General features: G+C 37.7%; 9 protein-coding genes across 9 annotated transcripts; 5 read left to right on the forward strand and 4 right to left on the reverse strand.

The window, feature by feature from the left end:
* Positions 1 to 11: 11 nt before the first annotated feature.
* Positions 12 to 2761, reverse strand: PCOAH_00044680 (Uncharacterized protein; the record flags this gene model as incomplete). Its single annotated transcript, XM_020061252.1, has 2 exons — positions 12 to 426; positions 744 to 2761. The coding sequence occupies 2 exons, from the start codon at positions 2759 to 2761 to the stop codon at positions 12 to 14; spliced, it is 2433 nt and encodes an 810-aa protein (XP_019916999.1).
* Positions 2762 to 4084: 1323 nt separating this feature from the next.
* PCOAH_00044690 (Zinc finger protein) lies at positions 4085 to 5519 on the forward strand (the record flags this gene model as incomplete). Its single annotated transcript, XM_020061253.1, has 2 exons — positions 4085 to 4174; positions 4522 to 5519. The coding sequence occupies 2 exons, from the start codon at positions 4123 to 4125 to the stop codon at positions 5517 to 5519; spliced, it is 1050 nt and encodes a 349-aa protein (XP_019916664.1).
* A 261-nt stretch (positions 5520 to 5780) lies between these two features.
* On the reverse strand, positions 5781 to 8225 carry PCOAH_00044700 (Uncharacterized protein; the record flags this gene model as incomplete). Its single annotated transcript, XM_020061254.1, has 1 exon — positions 5781 to 8225. One exon carries the CDS (start codon positions 8223 to 8225, stop codon positions 5781 to 5783), a length of 2445 nt encoding a protein of 814 aa, XP_019917084.1.
* A 1163-nt stretch (positions 8226 to 9388) lies between these two features.
* On the forward strand, positions 9389 to 11424 carry PCOAH_00044710 (YL1 nuclear protein; the record flags this gene model as incomplete). Its single annotated transcript, XM_020061255.1, has 2 exons — positions 9389 to 10628; positions 10700 to 11424. 2 exons carry the CDS (start codon positions 9389 to 9391, stop codon positions 11422 to 11424), a joined length of 1965 nt encoding a protein of 654 aa, XP_019916801.1.
* A 1826-nt stretch (positions 11425 to 13250) lies between these two features.
* Positions 13251 to 18944, forward strand: PCOAH_00044720 (Uncharacterized protein; the record flags this gene model as incomplete). The annotated part of the gene is made up of 16 exons (XM_020061256.1): positions 13251 to 13261; positions 13424 to 13466; positions 13789 to 15186; positions 15345 to 15451; positions 15655 to 15837; positions 15984 to 16151; positions 16287 to 16380; positions 16547 to 16675; positions 16816 to 16932; positions 17132 to 17341; positions 17436 to 17504; positions 17651 to 17860; positions 18084 to 18203; positions 18394 to 18477; positions 18611 to 18751; positions 18924 to 18944. 16 exons carry the CDS (start codon positions 13251 to 13253, stop codon positions 18942 to 18944), a joined length of 3105 nt encoding a protein of 1034 aa, XP_019916307.1.
* Positions 18945 to 19860: 916 nt separating this feature from the next.
* Positions 19861 to 20205, forward strand: PCOAH_00044730 (Uncharacterized protein; the record flags this gene model as incomplete). Its single annotated transcript, XM_020061257.1, has 1 exon — positions 19861 to 20205. The coding sequence occupies one exon, from the start codon at positions 19861 to 19863 to the stop codon at positions 20203 to 20205; it is 345 nt and encodes a 114-aa protein (XP_019916333.1).
* A 682-nt stretch (positions 20206 to 20887) lies between these two features.
* PCOAH_00044740 (Cyclin) lies at positions 20888 to 21868 on the reverse strand (the record flags this gene model as incomplete). The annotated part of the gene is made up of 1 exon (XM_020061258.1): positions 20888 to 21868. One exon carries the CDS (start codon positions 21866 to 21868, stop codon positions 20888 to 20890), a length of 981 nt encoding a protein of 326 aa, XP_019916169.1.
* A 1127-nt stretch (positions 21869 to 22995) lies between these two features.
* PCOAH_00044750 (Uncharacterized protein) lies at positions 22996 to 23439 on the forward strand (the record flags this gene model as incomplete). Its single annotated transcript, XM_020061259.1, has 2 exons — positions 22996 to 23091; positions 23308 to 23439. The coding sequence occupies 2 exons, from the start codon at positions 22996 to 22998 to the stop codon at positions 23437 to 23439; spliced, it is 228 nt and encodes a 75-aa protein (XP_019916922.1).
* A 534-nt stretch (positions 23440 to 23973) lies between these two features.
* PCOAH_00044760 (Uncharacterized protein) lies at positions 23974 to 25559 on the reverse strand (the record flags this gene model as incomplete). Its single annotated transcript, XM_020061260.1, has 5 exons — positions 23974 to 24246; positions 24444 to 24674; positions 24869 to 24978; positions 25111 to 25180; positions 25296 to 25559. The coding sequence occupies 5 exons, from the start codon at positions 25557 to 25559 to the stop codon at positions 24148 to 24150; spliced, it is 774 nt and encodes a 257-aa protein (XP_019916755.1).
* Between the last annotated feature and the right edge of the window lie 1504 nt (positions 25560 to 27063).

A 27063-nucleotide genomic window follows, 5' to 3' on the forward strand; every position in this document is an offset into this window, starting at 1 on the left:
TGCACACTTCGTCAGACGCCCGTAAATGATACAGCCCGGGTGAGCTTCAAAAAAAGCTGCAAATTATGCACCATTGGGCTCAATTCAAACAAGTTGCTGTAATCATTTGCGGATAACGTTTTGACATCCTCCACTTGTAAGGAGTTTTTTTTTAAGTTATCCCCATCCTTTATTACCACTTCATTCATTTTTTCAATGTTGTTATTTGAAAAAATGTTGGTTAAAAAATTTTGAAAATTCACTACATCATTTTTTTCATCGTCATTATTCTCTTGTTTTGTCGTATCACCCAACTTTGTCTTTTCCTTCTTATTATTTAAGTTGATAAATTCGCAAAGCTCGAATAGGCAATACAGGATGGATTTATGTTTCGTCAAATTTTTGATGAACTTTTTTTCGCTTTCTTCCGCTTCCATTTTGGCAATTCTAAGGGAGGGAAACAAAAACGGCGAAAAGAAAGAAAAAAAAAAAAGAAAGATGAACAAATTAGTTATGGGTATGATGAATGGGGGACATATCGCAAGGCGCGCTAAAGCATAGCCTTCGTGGTCGGGGATAACCAAGCGGAATGAATTAACTGCACTTTGGTGGACCCTAAATTTTGGCATGACATGGCACCATTTGTGAGCATTTAATGTGGCTATTTTTACAGTGTTATCGTTTTACTACATATGGCGGATCCTCCTTTTTCAGCCCAGAATGACCATCGTTTCCCTCTTCCCCCGAAGGGTATGTGTACTTACCTGCAACAATTTTCCTCATACTCCACATGTAGCGAATCGGCCAGTGGGCCCTTCACGCTAACCACCATCTTCGACTTTGTCCCGTTGGTTAGGTCTACTTCCACGGAATGGAAGGCCATAAATCGAAAGCACAACAGAACATCGTTTATTAAAAGTTCCTCCGTTTGGTCCTGCGGCAGATGATACTTCCCCTTTTCAAGCATCTTCTCTACTTCGACATTTGTAACTAAGAGATTAATTCCCTTTTTTTTCATTAAAAATAGCAAGGTGTATACGTCTAATGTGCAGTTGTATAGGTCCTTGAGAACGTCTACTCCATTGTCTTGTAGTTGCATACCGTAGTCATCAATGTGGAAAATAAAGCTCATCCCATTTCGGCTCCTTAACATTGCAACTACTTTATTTTCACAATATTTAATTTCCCACTGGAGATATGGGAAATTAGTTACGCTATTTAGATTGATGTAATAGTTGCTGATTCGGTTGCTATAAATTCTTACGTATGTTTTATCATTTAGTGAAATTTTCTCACTTTGTACTTTAACTATATTTATTTCATCATATGGCTTTTCCTTTGAGCATTCTGTTAAGGTATTTTCTTCTTTCCCCCTATCGACATCGCACGTCTTAACATGTTCCCCATTTTGTACACTTACTCGAATGTTTCTTTTTGCAGAAGTTAGCTCTTCGCTCCATTTGGGGGTAGCATCCTTCGGGGAGAGATTCTCCTTATTGTTTATATGTTGGGAAACCAAATTGTCACTGCTTTCCTCTTCCGTCACGTTTTGCCTTTTTTCCACTTCTGCCCCCTCTCCGTTTGGCATTTCGGCATGCGCCCCACGCAGGTGTGGTCCTTCCCCCAATTGATGCAAATCATCCACAGGGAAAAAATTTGCACAGTTCACCTTTTTATTAGTGTCGATGTAGAATATTTCCAACTCGTCATCATTGTAAATGCCATTGGGAATTTCAATTTCGTATATGTATGAAAACGCATTTTGTTTTTCTTCCAGGGGAAAGGAATTTTCCACATCGGAAAGGGCAACATAGGGAGTAGACGAGTTGCTACGATCGTCAGAGCAATGGTTGGGGGGAGACGCCATTTGGCCCATTCCTGACGATGCAGACACACACGGATTGGATAAAATGTGAATTTTAAATAAATCGAGAAAAATAAAATCATCCATATATTCGTACGACTTGGTTTTTATTACCAAAGTGAGGAAGTATCGCTTGTCTACATGGTTGGGAGAAATTATACTCATCGTCATGTTGGAAAACTCTATTTTGTTTTCATTTTTTATTCCATTTATTATCTTCGTTTCAGAAAGGAAGAAGGCATTTCTCCTGTTTCCATTTTCTGCCCTATTTAGCAAAATAAATTTGTTCAATATAATCTTATTTGTGTGCTTGATGTACTTTTCAAAGAGGTATGTTTTTAACTTGAATAAAATTTTAAAATTCTCAGCGCAGTAGTGCCAGACATTTGGACTTACCAAAAAATAGTCGGTTAGCAAAATGAAAAAAAATAAATAAGTCGACTGCATCATTTGACAGCAGTTCTCAAAATGATGTAACGCATGTTCTTTGAAAAATTCTTTCAAAAAATGGAAAATTGTATTCAAGCATTTGTTATTCGTCACGTTGTAAAAGTACATGCAGCTGTTCTCATAATACATGTTCATTTTTTTGTGAGACAATGATTTATCTTTTGTGGACAAGGGGAAGAACACCCCATATATGCACTGGTGTATATTCATATCAATATAAAAGAAGGGCGTTTTTTTATCTGCGTCATAGTATTTGTTTAACAAATTGTGGACCATTTCTTCCTTTTCTTGCTCCATGTAGGAGATAATTTTACGAACCAACTTATCATCATTTTCGTTATAGGTGTTTATCTTTATGTTGTCTACCAATTCCTTCTTTTCGGTTATTTCGACTTTATCTTCATTTTCAATTTTATCCTTTGGTATTTTTTTTTTTTTTTTTTTTTTTTTTCGTCTTTTCGTTTTCATTAGCTGCGCTTTTCACATTACTCTTTTCCTTCCCCACAATAGGTTTCTTAACACTATCGTTTTTTTTTTTCATTTTGGGGGGGCCCTACTAAATGGCCCTCTTTCTCTTCACTACACCGTTTGAGAGGAAAAGATGGTAAAGAAGTTACTAATATTTCGACCGTCGTTTTTTTTTTTTTTTTTACAATATTGAGGAAAAAGGTGATAAATCGATTAAAAGAAAAATGCTTAGCGGATTGTATAATATTATTGCGTGACGCAGACTGGGATGACTGAAAGGAAGGGGGAGAGATTCTCCTTTGAGTTCCGTACGCCCCAATAGTTTCCCATGAGCCTCCATTCGGCTGCAATTTTGCTATTTTTTACATGTTGATTTGTCTTACGCGCTTACATGGGTGTGATGCGGTAACGCGGTGAAACGCCAAGGAGTCAACTTCAACGGGCCGCTTCTCATCCCGCACAACGCGGGGCACTCAAAACAAGACATGCCATTTTTAAAAAATAGATTTTGCGAATCGTTTAGCAGTAGCTCGCGAGGAAAAAATAGCAATATAATGTTATGTGCATCCTCCATTTTGTACAAAAATATTATCCCAAAAATGAACTAAAAGGAAGATACATTTGGCAGTTTTCATTATTCTTTTGTGCCGTGCTATGCAAGGACCCTTTGGCTGATTAATTTCACGTGGAGAATGGGAAATTGGAGTGCACGAAAATTTCCATTACATTTTTGCGGGAATGCAAGTTAATTTCCTCATGTGAGGACGGCGAAACAATATATTGGCGTATTCCCAACATGGCAACATCAAAGTATTATTTGCAATTTTTTTTTTTTTTTCCTCCCTGGGGAAGTTCATGAGCGCAGTGATTAGGGCAATTGCGTAGCTTCACCATTGAAAAGAAATACAAAAAAAATGACGTAACATGGCGACTAGCCAAAGTTGCATGGCAAGTTTATTTTGCCTACCTGGAATGGTGTTGCCAACGGAGCAGCCAGTGCATCTTTCCAGTTTTGCCACTATAAAAATTCCCTGGAAAAGGGGCCCGCATGCGCATATAATATGTTGCAGCGCGCAGGTCGGAAAAGGAAGGAACAAAATGGCGATTTTTTCCCAAATTAAAAAAAAAAAATGGTAAGAATTTACAAAAATAGGTAGCAATTTTTCCCTGTTTCCCTATGCTCCAGAGGAATGACAAACGATGTATAGCCGCTGGAGTAATTAAATGCGGAGTATTTTTTTCAGAACAAAATTACTTACATTTTAAGGAGAAAAATTAAACCCATGATTTGCCAAAAATAGAGGAATATCATCCTTCGCTTTTATTTCCATACTTTGCAAAGAACAAAAGGATAGATTAAAATGGAAAAAATAGAGGACCAAGCTGTTTTGGAAAAAATAGCCAACATAACAGGTAAGCTGGCTTTACAAGATTTAACATTTTTCCACGTCGCCAATGCGTAACTGTTACGTAGAGAGGGTTTTACTGGACAAGTATATTCTGCATTCATTTTATGTCCATTTCTTTTGTCCGTTCACGCGCATCCGTATTGGCGCTCTGGGGACAGTGTATATTTTTGCCATGAGAGGAAATATAATTGTTCGATTGGCCGCTGGCGTGAATGACTGCTAAAAGGGTAATGATATGTTGCTATTCTGCAATTTGGGTGGTAGGGAGTTTATATGGGAATACCTTACCCCCCCTTTGTGCTACCATTTCCCGTGTTGACCAATGCCACATCTTCCTGTTTCCTCCCCCAGGAGACGTAATCAAAAATGCACCCCCTGTGAAGAATGATAAGAAGAAGAAAAAGAAAAAGAGAAAAAACGCACCAACGCAAGAGCAGAAGCAAACCAACGGAGCGAATAACAAAAAGGCAAAAAAAAGAACAGACCTGTTTAGTGATTTTAAAATTCAGCAAAAGAAAGAAATATGTAAATTTTTTTTTAGGAAGGGAAAATGTATCCACGGTGAAAAATGTACCTACTCCCATGACGTCACACCGATATATAAAATTTCAAAGTTGTGCAAATTTCTAGTGAAAGGAACATGTCAAAAAGAAAATTGTATTTTCTCCCATGATTATAAACTCTTCTTTTGTCGAAATAATGTCATTTACAATTCGTGTTTAAATCCACTGTGTAAATTCAAGCACATAAAAATAGACAGCTCAATTAATAACGCTGATCAGTACAATATAGAGGTGGATAACATTCTTAGCAAAGATGATAAAATCAGGTTTCTCTATAATAATAAATATTATTTAATGGAGTTGTTAATTAATAAGTACCATAAATTTGATAACTTCGAACAGAAGGATATAGACGATTTGGCCAAGAAGGAAAACTACCCCTGGTTTATCAATGGCATTATTGATCTGATCAAATTAGATTATAAACTTAGTAAGGCAGAAGCCTTTTTAAAATTAGTTTATAACTATAAACAGAAGGTTCTTAATGGGAAAGCTTCAGTGCCTAGTAGTACTGAAAATGTCAAGCATAACGACAATAAAGATATTTGCAAAGACTCCTCTATTAGCGCTGATTATACAAAAGTGGCAGAAGAGTATGTAGAGGGTAGCAATGCAGATGGGGAAAAGGGTACACACGAAAACAGTAACAACACTCCCACGGCGAACGATAACAACGTCAATGGGAACACTGGTGAGGAAAATTTCAGTGATTATAAATTTTACTCAAGTGACGAGGAAGAGGATTACAGCAAATACCTCAATAAATACTTCGACATGGATGGGTAGTCTGCGGAACAATAACATTACTTTTACTCTTTTTACGCTCACTCTTTACCCACCCACGGGGTAGTAGTTTGCAGAGCAGTTAAAATGAAATATATATATATATATTCTTTTTTTTTCAAGTTTACTATTTGTCATTACGAACATGCGCGTTTTGTTTGTTCACTTTGTATGCGCCCTCTTGTGCGCTTATATATGCGTCCATATGTGTGCACATATTTGTAACATAAACGGGCGAGGCGAAAAAAACAGCCCTGCCATTCATTAGATAAACTTTGTTTTTGTTTGTGTATAATTGTTTAAGAGTCTCTTCCCCCCAATTAAATTATTATACGTTAGTAATGTATAAACTAACTTATGAAAATTAATTTTCTTCAAATTCAGATTAATGAATGAAAAGACAAAGAAATTGTCCAACTGGTCTATGTCTAGCTTGCCGTACGTTCTCTTCAATATACTTCTTAGGAATGCCAAGTCGGATTTGTTTTGCACGCTAATTATTTTCAGCCTCAGCAGTTTTTTGTAAATGCTCCGAATGGCGTATTCCCCTGTGAGGGCGCACGTGCGGTGGGCATCATTACTGCTTTGGTCATGTTCGTCGCTTTCTTTACTTGCATTGCTACAGTGGGTGCCCCCCCCCTTAAACGTTTTCAGCTCGTACAGCAGCGCCGACATGAGCGCTGTGTAAACTTCCTGATCCGTTAATGAAGCACTATGCTTGACACTGCCGTCTGCCACCGTAACGAACGTCACTTTCTCTGCCGCACGAACTGAACCGCAGTTGCGACCCTCAATCAGCAGCAACGTATTCATCAGCTTTATCACATTTTTCCCTCTACACATCATAAAGGATAAGAAATCAAAGGTCTTTATTCTTGCATACAAAAAATCAAACACTAATGCTTCGTAATTCAATATGGTGTAGCTGTTTAAAATATTTATCGTAGTTATGCAGGAAAACCCGTGGAACTTTTCCTTTACAATTTCGCTCAACAGGGTAAACAGATTTTTTTCTCTAATCCTATGTTTTGCAAATGTGTAAATAATATTCTCCAAATGGGATGGAGTGACGTTATATATATTTAAGTAACTTTTTCTGCCGGCCTTTCCACACCTGCTATTCGACAGAATGTCTCTTTTTATTTTTTCTAAGAGGAGCGTATTTTCCTCCTTTAAGGAATAGTTACTGCATGCGCTTAAAATGTACGCTATGTTTTTGTTTGAAATATTTTTCATCCTATGAATCCGTTTGTACATTTCTGTGTAGAACGACAACACTTCCTTATCATCCCACTCTGTATCGAACATGTTGGAGCAGAGAATAAATAATCTGACCACCCCATCGTCGTGTAGGTGCTTTATTAAATTTTTTAATAAATGGATAAACGCCTTAGCAAAGCTCACGTGGTCAATGCTCCTATGGTTGTTCAACTTATCATGCACCGTTTCTACAATGGGGAATGTGAACTTGTTTGTCGCTATTATCTCACTCTGCGGATCATTTACACCCACATGGGAATAATTTACGGGAGAAATGCTTGATATACGCAAATTGCGCAAGTCTTCATTTATGTAATGGGGGGAGGAGTCCATATTTTCTTCCCCCCCTGGATATGCTAACCCCTCTCTTATGGGCCCCTTCATACGAAAAAAAGAACTCTCTGAATCGTCTACACCCGTTATTTCCTCTAATTTATCGCCAAATATGTTTAAGTTTTTCACAAAGTTGATATCATTTTGGGCATCGAATATTTCTTTATCCGTATCCTCATCATAGTTGCAGGTCATATATTCGTAGAACAATTTATGATGGTCTACATTTGGAAAAGAATTTAGCTCCTCCTGTTTGGGAATTTTCCCTTTTCCCGTCCCAGGGGGGAAGGCCAAAATGCGTTCCAAGTGTAAAGTAGTTCCCCCTTTTAAAGTCTTAAAAAATTTGACCTGATTAAAGATCTTAACTAGTTGCAAAATTTTAAAAAAAAAAGTTTCATCATACTTGTTTTTATTTTTTGTTACACGTTTGACAGATGGAATATTTTGCAAGTACGTCTTAAATATGTTTGTGAAATACTCGCCACAGTTTATTTCACCGTGATGTGAAAAAAAATCCCTCAAAATGACATTCAGCTGTATATATATTTTTACGAAATGTGCAAAAAAATCCTCATTTCCAGGAAATTTTTTCTTCCTTTTATATATCTTGAATTTGTTGTTCGCATAAATTAGCAACGAATCTACGTCAAACATGTGAACATATTGATCGTAATGTTTGACACTATTTATGTTGATGATTTTTTGTTTTTTTTTATTTTGTCCCGGTGCTTTCCTTATTTTGTCAAGATAAACATTAAATAAGTTGTATTTTTTTAAGCTTTCCCTGATTCGTCTTTCTCTCACCTCTTCGCATGCATCAGTGTAGCTATGCAGGTTTGTTTGCTGTTTTGTCTTTTCAGATAAGCTTCGACTTACCGTTTGTAAGGCGGCGTCCCTTATTTCTTTTTCGTGCTGCGCGCATGACATTCCCTCTTCTTTTTGGCTTCCTCTGGATGCGCTTTGTTGGTGACGCGTAATGGAGTAGTTTCTGTTCCCATTTTTACGAAGCGAAACGGTGAAGTCGTATTCCGCTGCGGCTGCTTTGCCTCTACATAGACGGGCTATTACTAATTCTACGCAGGTTTTTCCACTTCTTTGCACATTTGCAATTCTCATAATGTACACATGTGCGGGGAAGGCTGCAGATAAATACGGATACTCAGTATACCTCTCATGTGATAATAAAGTGCATGTGTATTTTTCTCTTCTTTTCCAATGCGTAGGACGAACTGTGCATGTTAAAATGGGAGATCACCAAAAGGGGCGTGAAAACCCCTACGGAAAAAATATATGTCCTCGATTTTTATCATTCCTCGCTGAACCCTACTCTTTTCATCCCCACACTGACAGCTATATTCTCCTAATTCTATTAACTTGCCACTTTGGCATAATTCGAAAGTGCTCTTTTTTTTTACGCTTTGTTCCTCTCTTCGTATAATACTTCTTCTTTTTTGCAACGTTGTTCCTATTTCTTTCTTGTGTGCCCACCTGCTCTCAGTTCACTTCTTCATTGGCTAACCTTTGTTGTATGACAGTATAGGGGTAGGGGGGGAAGTACTGCACGCGTACATTAGAAAGGGAAATACAAAAAAAATAAGAAGCTAGGAAATATAAGGAAAAGATATGCAAGGAGAGGAAAAAGAATAAAGCTATTTTTTTTGAAAAATAAGCTGACGAACAAGCGCACAAAAACAACGAACACACACAGGGTCCGCAACGGATATTTCAAAAGGGTACCCGAAATAGTAGATCTTACTTGACAATATAAAAAAAAAAAAAAAAGCCGAAAAAAAAATGCCAACGTAAAGCCATTTTATTGTTCATTCTGAGCAATAGAAAAAAGAAAAAAATTTTCGAGAAAACAAAAGGAAAAGAAAAAAAAAAAAAAAAAAAATATTGCTATACAATGAGAGCAATGATCAACTAATCCACACTTGTAAAATTCTTCCATGGCGTAAAGCGAAAACATATTTGTTCCCATATGTACGTGTGCCATATGGGGAACATAAAAATGAACAATAGATTAAACTATTACATGATTAAGGGGAACAAGAAACATATGCATAGCAACAGGTATCCAGGAATGAATCAATTAAGGGGTAAACGAACTAGCATTAAAAGTTTAACAAAAAAAAAGGGGGCTCATTTTTTTTAAATTACACAAGTTTGTTTAGAGGCATGGTAATAAGAAATAAAATTCTTCATAAATTAAGGAATGTTTCTAGCCCCTCAGAAAGAAAAAAAAATTGCAGTGACGAACTAGATATACGGGCTAACAAATGAGGACGAAAAAATTCGGTGGGAGTAGGGGAAGAAAAAAAGGGCAAGATGTAGGAAGCGAGTCAGACGAAAGCTTCATCGACAGTGTGGAGGAGGAGGAGCTGGCAGAAGCAGAAGGTGAAGAAGACGTGGTGGACGAGAACGACGGGGAGGAGGAAGAAGAAGAAAACGAAGAGGGGGACGAGGATGAAGAGGAAGACGGCGAAGAAGAGGAACAAGACGAAGACGGTGAAGAAGGCGAAGAAGATGAGGAAGACGATGATGATGAGGAGGACGACGAAGACTACGAACTGAAAAATTACGGCATAGCACTTGAAATGCCGAAGCGAAAGAACAGAGGAAAAAACCTGAAAAAGCTAATAGGGGAAGACTTAGAAAAAGATGAAAAATTCTGGAACGATAGCATTTGGGAGGAAGAAGAAGTAGACGAGGAGTACGTAAATTCGGAAGGGGAGGAAGAATACATAGATGTAACGGATTCCGATTTTGACGATGATGAGGATGAGGTGGAAGATGATGACGAAGAAGAAGCGGAGAGAAATGAAAAGGAACTAGATGATGAAGAGATAAAACGGAAGAAGAAAAAAATGTTTTCCTATTTAGAAAAATTAAAAAAACAAACGCATAATAATGCATTAAGGCATAAGCTAATGATGAAGGCGAAGCTTTACGGGAGCAAATCTCATGGTGGGAAATATGGAACTGCTCCCCAAGGTGTGGAACACAAATTGGGAAGGAAAAAAAAGGGAGAGGGTGAAGAAGAAGCGGCAGGGGCGCTAAAAATCGAAGGGGTGGTGAAGAAACGAAAAAAAGTTGACACCTCTTCCATGGTGTTGAATAGATCTACTAGAGACACAACAAGACAGAAGACGGAGCAAATACAAAAGCTCTCCGAATTGAGAAGAATTAAAAGGGAAAATCGTTTTAAAAAAATTCACGAAAATAAAAAAAAAAAAAAAATTATGCAAAGAGAAATGACAAGGGAGGAACGATTAGAAGAAGCAAAAATAACCGAGCAGTACAATTTGCAATCCCTTTTACAGTTACAAGCCTGGGAAGAAGAGAAAAAAAAATATATTGAAAATAAGAGAATTATTTATCATAGACCGAAAAATGTTTTTATTAGTTATTCCTATTCGAAGGATAAAACATTTCCATCGAGCGAAAATTTGAAATATGAACTCGATTCATATTATGTGCAAGACCCAGCACAAATGACGAATGCCACTCAGAGTGGAGGTTTCCTAAACCCCCCGATAGTAACACAATTATGGCGCAAAATTGTGTAAACTACGACAATGGTGTTGTAGAAAGTAATATTCATGTGGACCAAGTTGATTCAGCATTCCGCGTAAAAGGCGAAATTGATAAGGAGGAAAATAGCTCACCCAATGGGGAAGAAGTGCCCGATGATGTGAGCGATGAGAGCATAAAAAGAAAAAAAAGTGAAAACGATGAGATGTCAAAAGGAAGCGAAGACGATGATCATGCGGATAACATAGCAAAAATGGAGAAGTCAAAACCAATGCAGCCGATCCAGTTGCACAATTTGGAAAACCTGGATAATCTGGATCAGTGCGAAGATTTACACATAGAATATTTAAACGAAAATGATGAAATAAATTTTGGAACACACACAAAGGATGACAACAAAACGGTAAATGATCATGCCACAAGGGTAAGAAAAAAGAGAACAAGAATTAAAACGGACAGGGAGGAGAAACAAATGTATATTGTCGCCGATTCGAAGGAGCTAAATATGTACAGCAATTATAACAACTGTAAGGAATATCTAGAAAGAGTGCGAAATAAAAATAACCTATGTGCAGTCACCAATTTGGAGGGAAAATATTTTGATCCGTTAACAAAAAAATATTATAATAATGCAGAAGCGTTTAAATTGCTACGATTTTATCATCACCAGAAGACGTATGACCATGTCAACGAACAGATATCCGTGATTGTTGAACTTCTTACGGATAGGTTATCAGAAGTACAGGAAAATGCAAAAAATGGCCTCTTTGATAATTTTTAGGGGGGGTGATAATGCGTACATACGTCAGGTTAGTACCAATTATTTGTTCAACCCCATCGTGCGATGTGTGCAGCTGTCCTATGGCATGGCGTTTTTCCAACTGTTCGCAAAGGTCACCTGGTGTAGGCGTCCTCCATCCAAAAAAAAAAGACGCATCATAGGATAAATATGTTGTAATATGCGTATCACCTTAGTTTTTGTGTTAATCGATTCGTCTTCGCAGTTTTATTCTGCTGCTACAATTTGCCGTTTTTCTTGCCCAATTTTTTTTTGTTTTTTTTTTATACACTGATCAGTGGAAGGGGTAGCCCCTTCCCACATACCCTTGGCGCATTGCCAGCCACGCTAGTCCCGCATTTGCCTGAAAATGATGTGCACACATATGTACACATACACAGCATGCATTTCCCCACCCCCTCCGGTAGTTTCCTCCTATCAGCTTTAATTAATTAGTTAATTTTTTTTGTATAGTAAAATTCCTTGCCTTGCCCAATAACAAACGGCAAGGACAAGCGAAAACTTCAACAAAATCTGCGCACATAAAAATAACAAAAATTGAAAAAAGCAAATTAAGTATTATTACGAATGGGAGAACAGAATAAGTTGACCCCCGTCGTGCTTCCCAATTTTCGGTTTTTTCCAATGTTATGATGAGAAGGTGGGAATAAAAGGTGTTGCTGCAGCGAAACTCTGAACAAATATGATAAGACAATCAAAATGGCACCTTGCTCATTTTTGTAAAATTGTTAAGATCGCGCAGTAGCGCATTAATCGTTGTTATTAGGAAAACTGATGCATCGTTATTTTTTGTATAAAAAAGGAATTATGTGTTACTTATTATTTACCTTATCTTTCTCTGTTTTTTCTGTTTTTTTTTTTTTTTTTTTTTTTTTCACATTGGCCATACAACTTGTCATTGTGCACCTGGTTGCCTACATCTTCTGTCTGGAAGTGTGCGATCGGTTAAAAATAACAGGGCATATTTTTTACGTACAAATGTGTATCATATTTTTATTGCGATTGTTTGTTTTTCCCATTTGGCAACATTGTGTTGCAATGCTAAAGGAGATTGTCAGTTGATACGTTATAGTTGCGAATGGCTAAATTTACTGCTGCTGAGAAAAATTTGCGCTTGTGTCTGCGATTGCACTGCCTCCCAAATAATTTTCCAGACGGCAATTGCTACCAAATGGGAGTGTTTAGATTTAGAAATTCCCCTTCGACAGGAAAAAAAAAAAATTGTAAAGCGATAAATAACGATATGTTAGCTATGTATACGCGTACATATAGCAGGTAATTTCCAAAAGGTAGTCTAATTTTACCTTTTTTTTTTTTTTCTTTTTTACACCCTTTTGACAACTTCCTCCTAGGGATAAAAAAATTCGAATGTGTACAAAAGAAAGTCAGTTGGAAAAAATAGAAACATGCATAATAGATAAAAAAAAAAAAAAAAATTGTGCCAAATTGGGAAAAAGTGTGTCATACTATAAATGCAAAATATTCATAACTGCAGCCAAATAGACAAATGCCATTGCGTCATGTCGGAAATGCAAATAGCGAGAAGATGTTTCACTACTGTGGCCACGTGGATTTAAAAAGACAGAATTGCTCCTTCCATTGGTGCAACCACGTTATTACTTCGTAGCATCATTTTACTGAATTGTTATTAAGCTATATAGTTCACCTTCTTAGCAAGTTTGTGCAAAAAAAACATGAAAATTGTTACAATATTGCAAGGTAGACAATAAATGGTAAACGAATTTACAATTACAAGACAAACTCACTTTTAAGGTTAGATCGGCCAAATAGACCATATGAAAAATAAAATGACAATACAGTGAGATAGAGCAGAATGCGTGAACGATAGCAGAGCATACCTTCAAAAGTGAAACTTCTACAGTACAAATTTAACTCATAAAATAAATGCTCATTTTTTCATATTGAGAAAAGAAAATGCGCATTTTGTCATATTTTCCCTTTTTCCCCCCTTTTGTAACAGGACCCAGAACATGTTAAAGCTCGACCTCCTAATTTTGTTATGTGTTCGTTAGAAACAAAAAAAAAAGGCGAGGGGAGAAAAAAAAAAATTTTTATCGTAGCCCCGTTGAAAAGAGACCAATCATGTTCGAGAGTTTGTGAATGCATGCCCCTGTATGCGCCTACGAACTGCCAGTCTTTTCTCCAGTGGAGGTTTCTCCTTTCCACATGGGAAACTTGAGCGACATCTACGAATAAGCAGTCACACAACATAGCGCTATTTGTGCTACTCCCCTTCGCGGAAGCATTTTTCGCACGACGTTACTTTTACATGCTACATGTTTATTTTATCTGTTCGTTTCCTGTTCCCCCACTTTTTCCTTGCAGATTTGCGCCACGTACCCTCTATTCATTTTAAAAGAAGGAAACATTGACCATACCTACTGCAACAAAAATGAAAGTATAAGGCAAAGGGATACTCGCAAATGCGAACCCTGGAGCCGATTGCTGGGCGAAGACAACAATGAATTTTTCGATATCGGGAAGCTGAAAAAGTTGTTATATTTTCAGTCCAATTTGGACCAAACGATAAAGCAAAAACGGAGAGAAGAAAAGAAGTTGAGAAAATTATACAAGGCTGCAAAAGCGGGTAATTTTGCTGAAACGATTAGGAATTCCCAAAAGGACACTCAACAGAATGGTGCCCCCCCTGGCGAAAAAGAACATAGTACGAACGGTAAAAATGACACGAACAGTGCAGGTGAAATAAATCAGGATGGGGCTGCCCAGAGAAAAGAAGACAACCCTGCAGATATGAATCAGCAAACGTATGCTGACGAACAAATGAAGAATGAAAAGGGAAGTAAAATGGGAGAAATGCAGGAAGCAACCCCCGTCCAGACAACAGTAAGCGGTCCAACGGAAAAATTCATAAACAAACACGATCATGTGGATAACACGGGAAATATTCAGAAGGAACAGAAGGAGGAAAAAGACAAACCTGCTGATAATCCCGAACTGAGCAACATCCTACAAAGTGTGGAATTTTTGAAAAAGGTGCAGTCGTTGAAGAGTTACTTCGGCTCCAGTGAATCGCAAAGCGGGTCCCCCCCTGTACCACCTGCCGAGCAGAACCATTATGCAGATGTTGCCGAGATAAAAAATGAAAACGACCAAGTTGCACACCTCAGTGAAGATACAAACAACGGACTGAACAACGTGGAGGGAAATCAAAAAATGGAATCTCCAATGTCTAAAGATAATGAAGAAAAAAAAAAAAATTATTCACAGGAACCTTTCCATATGTTCCCTCAAAAGGATTCAGCAGAAAAATTCAAAACACATTTGAGAAGAAGCAAAATTAAAGAATTTTTTGAAGTTAACGACTTGGTAAAATATATGAAAAATTTTCTAGGAATAAAATCCAACATCCATGAAAAATTCGAACATGAAAAGTTGATTGTAAAAAATTGTAACTATGAATCCTTCGGTCCAGAATTTTGCAGTGTTGATGAGGAAGCCAAGAAGATGTTATGGAATTATGAGAATAAAAAAAATTGTGCCTTCCTGTTTATCATATTGTTTACTTTATTTTTTAGCCTACTCATACAGAATATAGTCTACTATATAGAAAAGAGGGTCCGAAATTCGAAGGATCAATTCAGGAAGGACCTACTAAATACCGCCTTTAGGCAAATTTCTCTAATTACCATAATAAATCTCACCATATGGGGGATTCTGCAGTCGAACGTGGCGGAGGCGCTCGACGAAATAATTTTCAACGATGTAAGCGGGACACATAGGGAAAATGGAAAATGCTCACACGTGGCATATACGTATACATATGGTTGTATGTCTCCACCGTACTCCTTATCATGTGAGAAAACGCATAACCGAAGTGTGTGCTAAACTGGTAATGCTCCTTTTTTTTCCATCCCTTCTAGATTCTACCGCAACAAAGAAATGTTGACGAGGTTTTGCACAATGTGGAACCCCTCCTGGAGACCATATTTGAGAAGATACTTTTCATCTCGATGAATTTTCTCATATGGTAAATTATGATCAAATAAGTGGACCCGCACGTGGGGGGGTTGTCCCACCGCTGTCAAGCCGTTCCACTGTTGCGATAGTTCAGCTTCGAGGACATAATTAACTGTGGGAGAGTGGTCAGATGGTTGTCCCCCTTTCCAAGCATTATTACTACTTCACTTCATGGAAAATATTCCTTCCTTTTTTTCTCCTCCCCTTTCGCAGCTACTCCCTATTTATAATTAACATACATTTTGTGACGAGGCGAATATTAAAGTGGTTTTCCGAAGCGGACAACTGCGATATTTCTAACATAGCCAAGGAAATGAAAGAGGCCCGGAAGGGGTGCTTCAAGAATTTATTCTTTTTCTTAAGATATTCAAGAAACTCTAAGTATTTGGCGCATCGGTAGGGTTTGCACACGGTGCGGCTAACACGCGGCGAATGCCCCCCTTTCGTTACGCACTCTTTTTAACATTCGATCCGTTAGGTCTATTTGGTCCATTCGATTCATTTGGTCCATTTGGTCCATTTTTCCCACCTCCCCCTTGTAGATACGATTTTTCCGAAAATGTCGACGCGATAAGCATTCCAGGGCTAGACCCGAACGGATATTACTACTATGAGTACATGAGAGCTTGCTTATTAAAATACAACGTCAAGCTAATAAAAATACCCAACGCCGTAATACTATTTCTGGTTTTTGCGTGCATTTCTCTAAGGTACGGAACGGTTGAAATGGTGGAATAAGGCACGATGGAAAGTGCCCAAAGAGTGTGTTAACTGGAGATAGGGTGTCTTTCGCGTTTGCTTCCTTATCACATTACTTCGAACCCATTTGTCCCCCTCTCTTGTAGACCCTTTTTTAACATACGACTGAAGGCGGAGGTTATTTTTCTGAACTTCCTCTCCCTCGTTTGCATCGTGGGCTTGCTCCTGATGTTATTCTACGTAATAGAAAAGTGAAGATCGTGCCTGTGGGCGCAAAATAACATGCACATAAATATACATATATATGTGTGTATATATATATAGCGCATGACAACTGCTGCAAGTGGTCCTTCACCACGACGCCTATCCACACCGCTGCAAACAACTTTAATTTCCCATTTTGCAGCTATACAAAATAGACAGAAAACTACTGCCGAGGGATATTTCCAAGTATCTACTAAACAGATACCACATCGAAACATGCGAGCAGAGCAAAAAGGACATCACACCATACTACAAACTGTTGAAGCAGCAGGTAAGAAGGGAAAACGCGCAACACAGTACACCACCTCACACACATATATACACACATACATATATTTAATGATTCACATCTTATTGTAATACATTTTTTAATATACGCCTCTTCCATTTTTCCTTTTTTCGAATGTTCAGTCTGTGTACCCCTCAGCAGTAAACTACTTTCTGTACAAAACTACGTTCCCCAACAAGCATGAGCAGCTATTTTATTTTTGGGGAAACGGCCCCCGCCTAATTAACTTTATCTTTCAAGTAAGGACACGGAGAGGGCACAAGTGCCGTCTCGCATAGCAGAGGTTCAGAGGATGAGAAGTTTGAAATTAAGAGGAGTGAAGATATTATACATTAGTGAAAATATTGCACGGTTATTTACGCACATGTTAGTGCCTTTCTATATACCTGTATTACCAATCCGGTGTGAATTTCCACTTTTTCACTACCACCCGTTTAGACCCTATGTTTCTGCTTTCTAATCATCCTCTCCTGTTGGATATTTTTACTACGAGTGGATAACATAACGTGGTTCCAACTGTACAGTTATGGGAGCTTGGCCATATGCGCGTGCATTTTCCTCTTCCTGATTATTCTCAAGTATATCATTTATTACTACATTATGGTTAGCAAAACGGGGTATTTAATTGACACGAAGCTGCTGGAGAAGGTAAGCCAGTTAATAGGCTCTGCGAACTGAGTAGACACAAGGTGCACGCACACACCATATCACACACTTTGTTTCTTCCCCCTTTCTGCGGCAGGTGTGGGAATTCGAAAGATCGGACAACATAAAGAGAATATCGGAATTTATTGACGCCATAAAAATAAAGGTGCCCCTCTCATGCGCTGCAGCCATTTGTAGATTCGTTCTTTCCTTTTTTATAGCAACAACTGCGTTTTTTTACCCTTACTATTTTGCTTCCCTGCCCTTGCGACCGTTTATGCGCTGTATTTTTCTCCCTCCCCCCATTCGTAGTCCACGTTACATGCCCTGAAAGAGGGCGGCGAAGTCTTCTGGAGGCAGCTCCTCATTAAATCAAACACAGTGCCGTCAAATATACAAGAGAAAATGTTTAGCATATGGGTCGGCCTGGATGAAGAAAATAGGGGAATTATAGACTCCGCGAAAATTCTTAAATTTTTAAAATCGCAAGGAATTAATCTGACCTCGGAGAGCGACATCAAGGTAACGCTCCAGTTGGGAGTGTCGATTGGGGTTCCAGGATGAATTAAAAATGGGTGCTCCTGCTGTGCTCAGTATAGTATAGCACAACTCAGCATAGCATGGGTTGTTGCATGAATTATGGCGCGAACAGCTATACCGTCGGTTATTTCACCGCGTTTTCCCCATTTGTGAGAATTGGCCACCATCTTCCTTTTCCTTTCTTTTTCATGCCTCCCCCCTGTAGGAATTCCTGGAAGTGTTCGACAGGAACAACAAAAATGGCCTAAACCAGGAAGAGTTTTTTGTCCTCATTATTATAGTCAAGCAAATTTTGGTGGAACTGTTGGATATTAACGCCGTTCAGGTAGGCAGAGCAAATTTGAGCACAAATTGGACAAAAAAAAAAAAAAAAAAAAAAAATTGCATATCGGGATAAATTATATGCACCATCCTTGGCAACCATCATTACATTTGCGCAATTATCCCACACCCTTGCCCACGAAAATGCACCCCCCCAATTAAACATTCCCCACCTGTTCCACTTCAACGCACAGTCCCTGTTCGAAGAAGTGTATGGAATCCCATGGAATTCGCTATCGTCCATTGATGCGAACAGCTTAAAAAGAATCTTAACAGAGGTAGGGAAGGAGGCAAATTATATCCTGTTTGAAAAATAGGCCTTTTAGATTGTTACACCTATGCGCATATTCCCCTTGTCCACTCAACTGTAATGACAACCCTTTCTACCCCTTTTCGTGCTTTTCCTTATAGCTAAATTTGCAATGGCCACATGGAAAAATCCGCAATTTGATAGACTTTGTGTGCGAAAATAAAAAGACGAAATATGTCAGTGCAGAATATTTCATAAAGCAGCTGATCAACATCGAGGAAGTGACTTTGCAGCCCTTCCACGTAATGATACCTATGTGTGCTCTGCGCAGTGTCTGCATATGACACCACGCACACCTTGAACGCGTATTTTACCCCTAATGTAACAAATGTTATTCGTACAGGTAAACGAAGTAAAATAAATGACCCCATTTTTATGCGAATGTTTTGTCCTTTTTTTTTTTTTTTTTCGCAGTCTTCCTCGGATGCAAAGTAAAGATAAAGCTAAGGACGTAACACTTCACATGGTTTTTTTTGCTTATCTCCCAATTTGCCTCTTTTTGTTATAAAGTAGCAAAAAAAGGGAAAAAAATGTTTCTATTAATTGTGGGGATTACAAAAGTCAGTCGATTCAAAATGAACTAATTGAATCACCTGTGTAGTTAATTTGCACGATTTCTTTTTTTCACCATTTGAGGGGGATTATTTACTGATTTTGTTTACTTTTTTTTCTTATCCTACATAAGATAGGAAAAATGTGCACGTGAAAAATTCTGTAATTTTATTTTTCATTTTTTAGTTTTTATTTTTTAAATTTTGATAGGTATTTATGTGTAGCTGTTTTTTTTGTTTTTCCTCCACATCGGTTACGACTTTGTTCTATAGTGCTTACATTTTTATGCTCCAACTTAGATGTAATTAATCTTTTATTTTTGTGACGTATGCATTTCCGATGCGCGCTTCTTAAGTTCTTCTGTTTCAATTTTGTTACACTGTTTCCTCTTGTTGGATAAACGATTTGATATTTTTTAAATTTCCTTTGTGCATCCACATTTCCTGCGCTCCATTTGCCCGAATGTGGAAAATTTAACTTGGCCTTTAAAGCGGGTACTTTATATGTATGTTTACGCATAAGCAATAGCTCTTTAATTTTACGCACGCACAACTTGCGGATGAAGTGAAATGAAACATGTGGCATAACCCCATGTGGAAGGTAATCACAGTGATGTGCAGCAGTAGTTTAAATAGCGGCCACTCACACGCACATACATATATACAGACCTACACACATACGAACATACATACATACTTACATACGTGTATACGTACCTCCCTTTAGTCCCCCAGAGAAGTACACAGTAGGGGCCACAAATAAGCGCATACTACGATGACGAAAGAAGGAATAAAAAAAAATGGTTTTGTACGAATCTTACATTGCCCTAAATAAACACATAAAAAAGGACGACGTGAAGAATTTAATGAAAAACTTCCACTTTATAGTAAACAAATACAATGGCAATATAATCAGTATCAACGATCTGGGTTGGAGAAAATTCGCCTTCTGCATTAAGAAGCCCAAGGTAGGAACATTTCATTTTGGTAGATTTTACTGCATTACATTTTACTCCAACAGCAAAAGTATAAAAGACCTAAACGAATTTTTCCACAGCAACACGTTTATTTTAAGATTTTTAAACGTTAAAATGAAGTACAGATCAAATTTTTTGGTTGCGCCGTTTTCGTACATTAATGGGTAGGAACGCCGCGGTGAGATTGCGGCATGGGGAAGAGACAGAAATGGTGGAACGGCCCCCCTCGTTGTAGCGTTATTTCTATGTGCCCTTTTCACAGCACATTGTTTTTTTTTTTTTTTTTTTTCTCATTTTTCTCCCACTTTTTCCGTGTGTCTTTTCCCATTTTTTGTCTTTTTCTTAAAAATTGAACAAAAAAAATGTAGCAACGAAATGTGGCCACGATGCAAGTGAAACTTGGCAAAATGAAGGGCGCGGAAATACCCACAGGAATGAAACTAAAAATGAAGAATAGGAACTGACCGGACTTTGCAAATATGCAGTATTTAAAAAAAAAAGGAAAACATGAAGACTTTCCTTTTACAACTGGGATTATGCCACCGGGAATGTGATAACCGCTGAGTCTTTCCGGGGGTCCCCCCCTGCAAATGAGTTAAAGCGTCGACCTGTACTGTGGTGTTAGACATTTCAGCACAAATGGAACAGCATCCCCTCTGTAATTAAGAAGAAACGCATGCACAGACTCGGCAGGAATTTTCCCATTACTCGCAAAAAAGTGGCTCATCAGGCGAATTATAGCGTTGTAATGTAAGATCACCATTCGGGGAAGGATGCTCTCCAAATGTATGTTTCGTAGATAACAACTTGCCAATGTGTACGTTTTTTTTGCTTCCACCTTTTGACGTATCTACTTCATATCAACCCTTTTGGCGGGCTCATTTCGCGCACAATCTTCGCTGTCTAACTTTTTCTTCTTGGACTTTTTGCTATTTTTTTTTTTTTTTAAAATTTCGTAAATATCAATACACATGTCCAAAGTTTCTCCGATCTGTCTAGTTGTGTTTTCATCGTCAAAGGTGTTCCTCAAATCGAGGTGGTCCTTATACCTTACATGGAGTTCATCAATTTTGTTTTTCAATTTTTGAAAAAGAATTTGATTATTGTTGGTAATAAATTCGAGAATAAATTTATCAGCATTAACAATGTTGAAATTAATTTTTATATTATTTACAAAGCAGTACAAGGCTATTTGTGCAGGTGTATACGTAAACGTAATGGAAAAACTTTCGATAATTTTTATGCAGTCCTGTACTGTATTGACGTAAATTTCATTGCAAATATTTTCAAATGAATTCTGTACTTCGTTATCTTTGTTTATATATTTATTTATATAATTTAGGAATTTACTTTTTATGTAAAAGATACATTCTTTTGTGTACAAAAAATTTATTTCAAAATCTAGTGATGAACAAACGATATTTTCATGTTCAAGAACTTTGTCCAAATTTATGTCAATGTCGTTAAAAAAATCATTCATTTTGTATAATCGCCCATATCCTTCCAATTTTATTGCTAAAATTATGCACGTGAAAATTAAAATACGTGGGTCATATTCCAATATAATTTCTTTTAAGTAAAATCTGTTGTACAGCACAATTGCGCATTCCACAATTTGCGGCTTGAGTCTTTTTATTTCGCAAAAGTGTGTCAGTTGATAACAGAAGTAAAGCTTCGTTTTTTCAATTTCCGCATATTTTGGGATACTCACATTGTGATCTTTAAATTTCTCCTTAAAGTCGTTGTACTTTTTTAGGCATATTTCGTCTACCTCATTTTTGCTTTTGAAGATCCATTTGGTCATGTGCGAAGTGTCCTCTGGGTAATTCATATTTTGCTACTTTACTTCCATTTGTGCGTGGGATAATCAGGGCTGAAAACCCCACAGGGGCTATAATGCGCAATGGACCCAGACAGGTTGGGTAATGAGCCGACCACACAACAGCAGCGGCAACAGCGACGGTTAACCAAAAACCGGTCAACGGAAAAAAATACCACTTAAATGGAGCAAGTCAGCAAGCAACGGTGGGGACTTTGTCAATTTAACTTGCAAAAGGGGATGCTCCAACATACGCGAGCACCTTTGCGCCAATTTGTACCCATCGCTTTCGTTCACACGTTAGCTTAAATATTATGCATTCCCTGGATGAACAGACGAGAAGGGATCTCATAGCATAGGATATGTTTTAAATAATTTAACCCAAGCAGTTCTTTGCATTCGCTTGCCTCCTTTTTTTTTTACATGAGTCCCCCATTTCATTACTTCTTACGTTACACGTTTTTTCCTTTTTTTATTTGCACAACGTTATCTTCACATTTTGCTAATTATCGCCATTCATTTTTGCCTTTTCGTTTTCTCCTTTTTGGTTCATACTTCAACCCATTTTGCTCACAATCCAAGTAACAGGCAAGCGGGGAGAGAAAGAAAAAAAAAAAAAAAAAAAAAAGAGGCCGTACACGTTCCTACATATTTCCACGGAAGCATGCGAAATTGTAAATTCGTAATTTCAAAAGTGGCATTTTTTTGTCAAAATACGTGTCGAACTATTTAAGGTATATATAATTTATTTTATTTTTTTGCTGACACGTCATTACATACATGTACGTAACGAACGATTGCATGCTCTGTTTCCATTCTCTGGCCATTTTACTCTCAATCTGTGCAAAAAGTTATATAACCAATTTTTTAAAAGAGCGTGTTAAATTTTGTGTGCAATTATCCCCACTGTACGCGCCCATGCCTTAAGTACACTCGCACAGGTGTATGTGCAGCAGTGGACATCTTTGCAACTTCAAGGGGTCTGCCTCCAACAGGAGCTGGTTACCACCAGACCACCACCCCCTTTCATATTTCGAACGATCAGAAGAAAGAACGCGCAAAATTCGAAGAACCCTGGACACCACGTACCTGCAAAAAAGATAATATATACTACTTTGATAGCCCCCCTTCACGTCAAAATGATTGTAAAAAAAAACAGGAAAACGTTAACGCACTATACGTGGCTCGCCCTGTTAATAGTCCCAAGCTTGTACTTTAAGAATTTACTTTTTGACGTAATGCCAAATGAATGAGCACACATGTGAGCGTATGCCTCTTCATGTGCGTGCTTGCTGGAGAATATTAAAGAACGCACATAAGAGCTCCCTTTCCTGCTGCTTTATGCGCGTACTTGACGGCGATGTTCCCATGGTTGTGCCCTCGCACCTGCCCATTTTTTCTATTTGATTAGTAACGCTTTTCCTGTTTGTTCTCTTCCCCTCCTTCTTCAGAATTATTTTAGCCTAAAATTTGACAAATGCAAAAAAAAGATGTACAGCATAAATCCGGTTAACCACATGTCTTTACCAAACAGCGATGCCGATTTTATGAGTGACTATATTTTTCCCGACAATGTTCACTAGTGCGAAATGTAAAGTATCAGAAGACTTTTTTGAAGCCCCCTTTTTTTATCACAAATGTGAATGATATATCCGGCCAAGTACCCACGCGAGTGAACAAAAACGAAATGCTACCTACGTTGGGGTGTGTTTCACAACGCGTGCAATGGGAGGATAATTGTGTCTACATGCAAAAGCGGCCTCCGTAAGGGTTGAGAATGAAGAGTCCAAAAAAGTGGGACAGCAGTGATTTGTACACATATTTCGTGCATTTTCCGCGTTCCTTTTTTTTCCCTCTCTTGAGCGCTTATGCAAAGCGTTCGTTGCAAATTTTTTCAGTTTGTTAATTTTACTTTTTTGAAACATACTGTTTTACAATTATGAATCGAATTTGTACCATTCAATGAATGACAAAATTTTTTTTTCGTTCATATATTCACACATGAATATGAATATGACACATTGGAGTTTCCCCGAAGAGAGACGTACACTTATGCCCATAAACAAGGGTGCGTGTCTCAATCGGATGAAAGCAAAAATTTGTTGCTTACACAATGTTAAAAAATAAAAAATTTATCATGTTGCAATTACAAAAGTGAATTAAAAATGAATAAGCAAAAAAAAAAAAAAAAAAAAAAAAAATATGGAGCGAAAATGACGATGTTAATTTAGCAATCATACCAATGTAACATATACTACACACATGCGGTTTATTTTTTACAAGGTTAATTCTCAGAGGTGATCTTTTAATATTTTCAGTTGGGCCATTTTACTTGCCTTAATTTTTCGTATGATAAATTGCGGAATCAAAGGGGACGTATCAAGTTCGATCTGGGGAAAAGGGTTGTGGTCATAGGGGGGGCAAATGAAGGGGGCAAGACAAACCAACGCAATGGTTATAATACCATTCCATTTTTGTCAACGCGGGTACACACTACGGTATGCACATGCGTTCATGATGTGTAAAGCGGAGACGAGCAATTTGTTTCCAAAAAGGGAGAACGTGTATCACTCTTTACACAACTTACCGAAGAAATGTAGGTAAAATTCAGGCAGGCGCCTTCCCTCCTTATATAATATCCAGACACATTAATAAACATTTTTCGTAATGAGGAGTTTTTAATTTTTTCGTCACATTCAATGTCCAGTGAAAAGGAGTTGGCACTACTGATGAAAGGGTTTGTGAACGTGCTTTGATTTTTCTTATGATCGTTGACGTTTATGGAGGCGCACGCAATTAGGTAGGTGTCCTTGTCTATCTGCGGGGGTAGGGTTTGGCGCAATGCAGGTTTGAGAGGCATATATGTGGGAGGGCACAATTCAGCGTACACATTTGGATACACATTTGGGTATACACTTTTGGCGCCAATTTTCCAGTGCATACATTTTTCGCTGTGCTGACGCATCCACACGGTTGGGAAAAATAGCACCAAGAAAAAACTCTTTTCCTTACTTTTTTTTTGTGCGCAAGAATGTAAAAGTATCTTCCCTCGTTTCCTAGTGTTCCCTTATAGCTCTGTTGCAGTAGGATTAGGTCTTCATTATACACGCGTAGAATTTTGCCTAGTTTGGTGCGGATTTTAAAGCGGGGGAGGATGAAGTTCAAATTTGCGCAAATGAACAAAAAAAAAGAAAAAAGAAATAATTACGCAGCATGAATGGGCATTTCAACGTGCAAATTTGTTTTCCCCTAACCTTCTATAAAATGAGAGTCAAATTTTTTGGTTCCATTTTCGTCCCATATTATTTCTATTAACTTTTCGAGCTGCATGGGTAGAAGTTTCAGATATGCCTTTGTTATTCAAATCTGCGTGGAGCATTTTGTGGCGGCACGTCTCGTGACACTCAAAAATTTTATTTACGATTTGTTCGCTCCATACCTTGGTGGCGTCGTGGAAGACAAGGGTCAGTTTTCCTACGTCTACATTGTTAACTTTTTTAAAATAGACGTGGGACTCCTGGTCCAGGGAACTATATTTGCTGTACCCCTCATCGTTTACGGCAAAATTGTACAATACTTTATCCGCCTCCTCAATAATTTCATTTACTTTTTTAATTTCTTCTTCGTTCTTACAAAATAAATGTTTCACATTTTTAATTCTTTCGTCAACGCCTCCTTCATTAGTTACTCCGTCGCTATTCATTTTAAGGTATCATCAGATTTCGCATTTGACTGTGCGTGTGTAGAAGTGGCACGCTTCCCTCACGCTATCGCGCATGTGTATGTGTATAAATAGGCATACATACATGTCTAAACGATAGTACGTGTGCACATGTGTGTAATCTGCGCACGGAACAATGTTACAAAGAAAAAAAAAACTAAAACATGGTATCTCAAGTGCTATTCAAATGTGAATACGCCAAAAATAAAAAAAATTATCCAAATGGGCATATGCCAAAAAAAAAAAAAAAAAAACAGCTATACATAAATATGAATAAAAAAACGCTCAAAAAAAAATTTCGTAGAAATAAAACAATTTTTAAATCACAAAAATACAATGGAGCGGCGAAGATTTAATCTAAGGGATGCCAAAACAGTTCCAATATTTATCGCAATGATCGCCCCGTTGACAAATGGGCTTTTAAGTGAAAAATGCTCATATAAGGCTCAACACAAATGAGTCAGTGAAAAGGAGTGTTACACATGAGGGTATGTAAGTTATGAAATTTTCTTCTTATGAATATATATATTTTTTATTTCTTTGAAAACACTCGCTGCTGAATTTTTCCTCCTTTTTAAATCACTTAACTATCGGTATACCTTCAGCACATGACAATTATAATAGGGCACCCATTTCTTTTTTTTTCACCTGCACATTTAGTGGGAATGATTATATGCTTTACACATTATGTACATTCTTATATAAACGGGTTTACTATTTGTAGGACGCAAAACGGAAAAAAGCCTATTACTGTGATTGTACCATGTGCACGCAAAAAGGACAAATTGAATGAATATAATAAAACGGTGTATCATCAGCGAAAGGAAGATCACATCGCAGTAATTTTCATTTTGCGCATTTGTTTAAAATAATTGAGGGATATATTTTTTCCATATTTAGGACAGAAATGTTTAGTAAAAAAACCTCCTAAAAATTACCTTGAATGGCTTACCTTTTTTTTTTTATTTTTTTCCTAATTCAAGTGTGCGCAGCGCGAACATGGGGAAAACACATAGGTTCCTGTGCGGAAGTATGTGTACTATGTTTTTATACCTCCTTGCACCATTGGGGCGGACGACAGGGATGTATAAAGCGAAAATGGTAAAAATGGCAAAAATAGCAACCGTGGCAGCGGCACATATTGGCCTATACGGCTGGAATAATACGGAAGATTTTTTAAATATTTTCTCTTACATGTTTTATTTTTGTGTGCGGTGTAGAGTGGCCTCATTTTCCCGCAACTGGGTTTACCACAAGGGGTAGCTAAATAAACACGCCAAAAAGGGGAAAGCGAACATGTGTGCATATCTGCTCACATATACGTACATATGCGTACGGTGGGGTGCATTATGATGAAGACATTTTTAGCCATTTGATGTATATTGCTTTTTCATCGTGAGACGAATTGTGACAAAAAAAAAAAAAAAAAAATAATGGGGATCCCCGCCTTGAAAATAAATACTCATGAAAGGCACTGCTAAGAAGG

The sequence above is a fragment of the Plasmodium coatneyi genome, chromosome 12, assembly GCF_001680005.1.
Source record: "Plasmodium coatneyi strain Hackeri chromosome 12, complete sequence".
Lineage (NCBI taxonomy): Eukaryota > Apicomplexa > Aconoidasida > Haemosporida > Plasmodiidae > Plasmodium > Plasmodium coatneyi.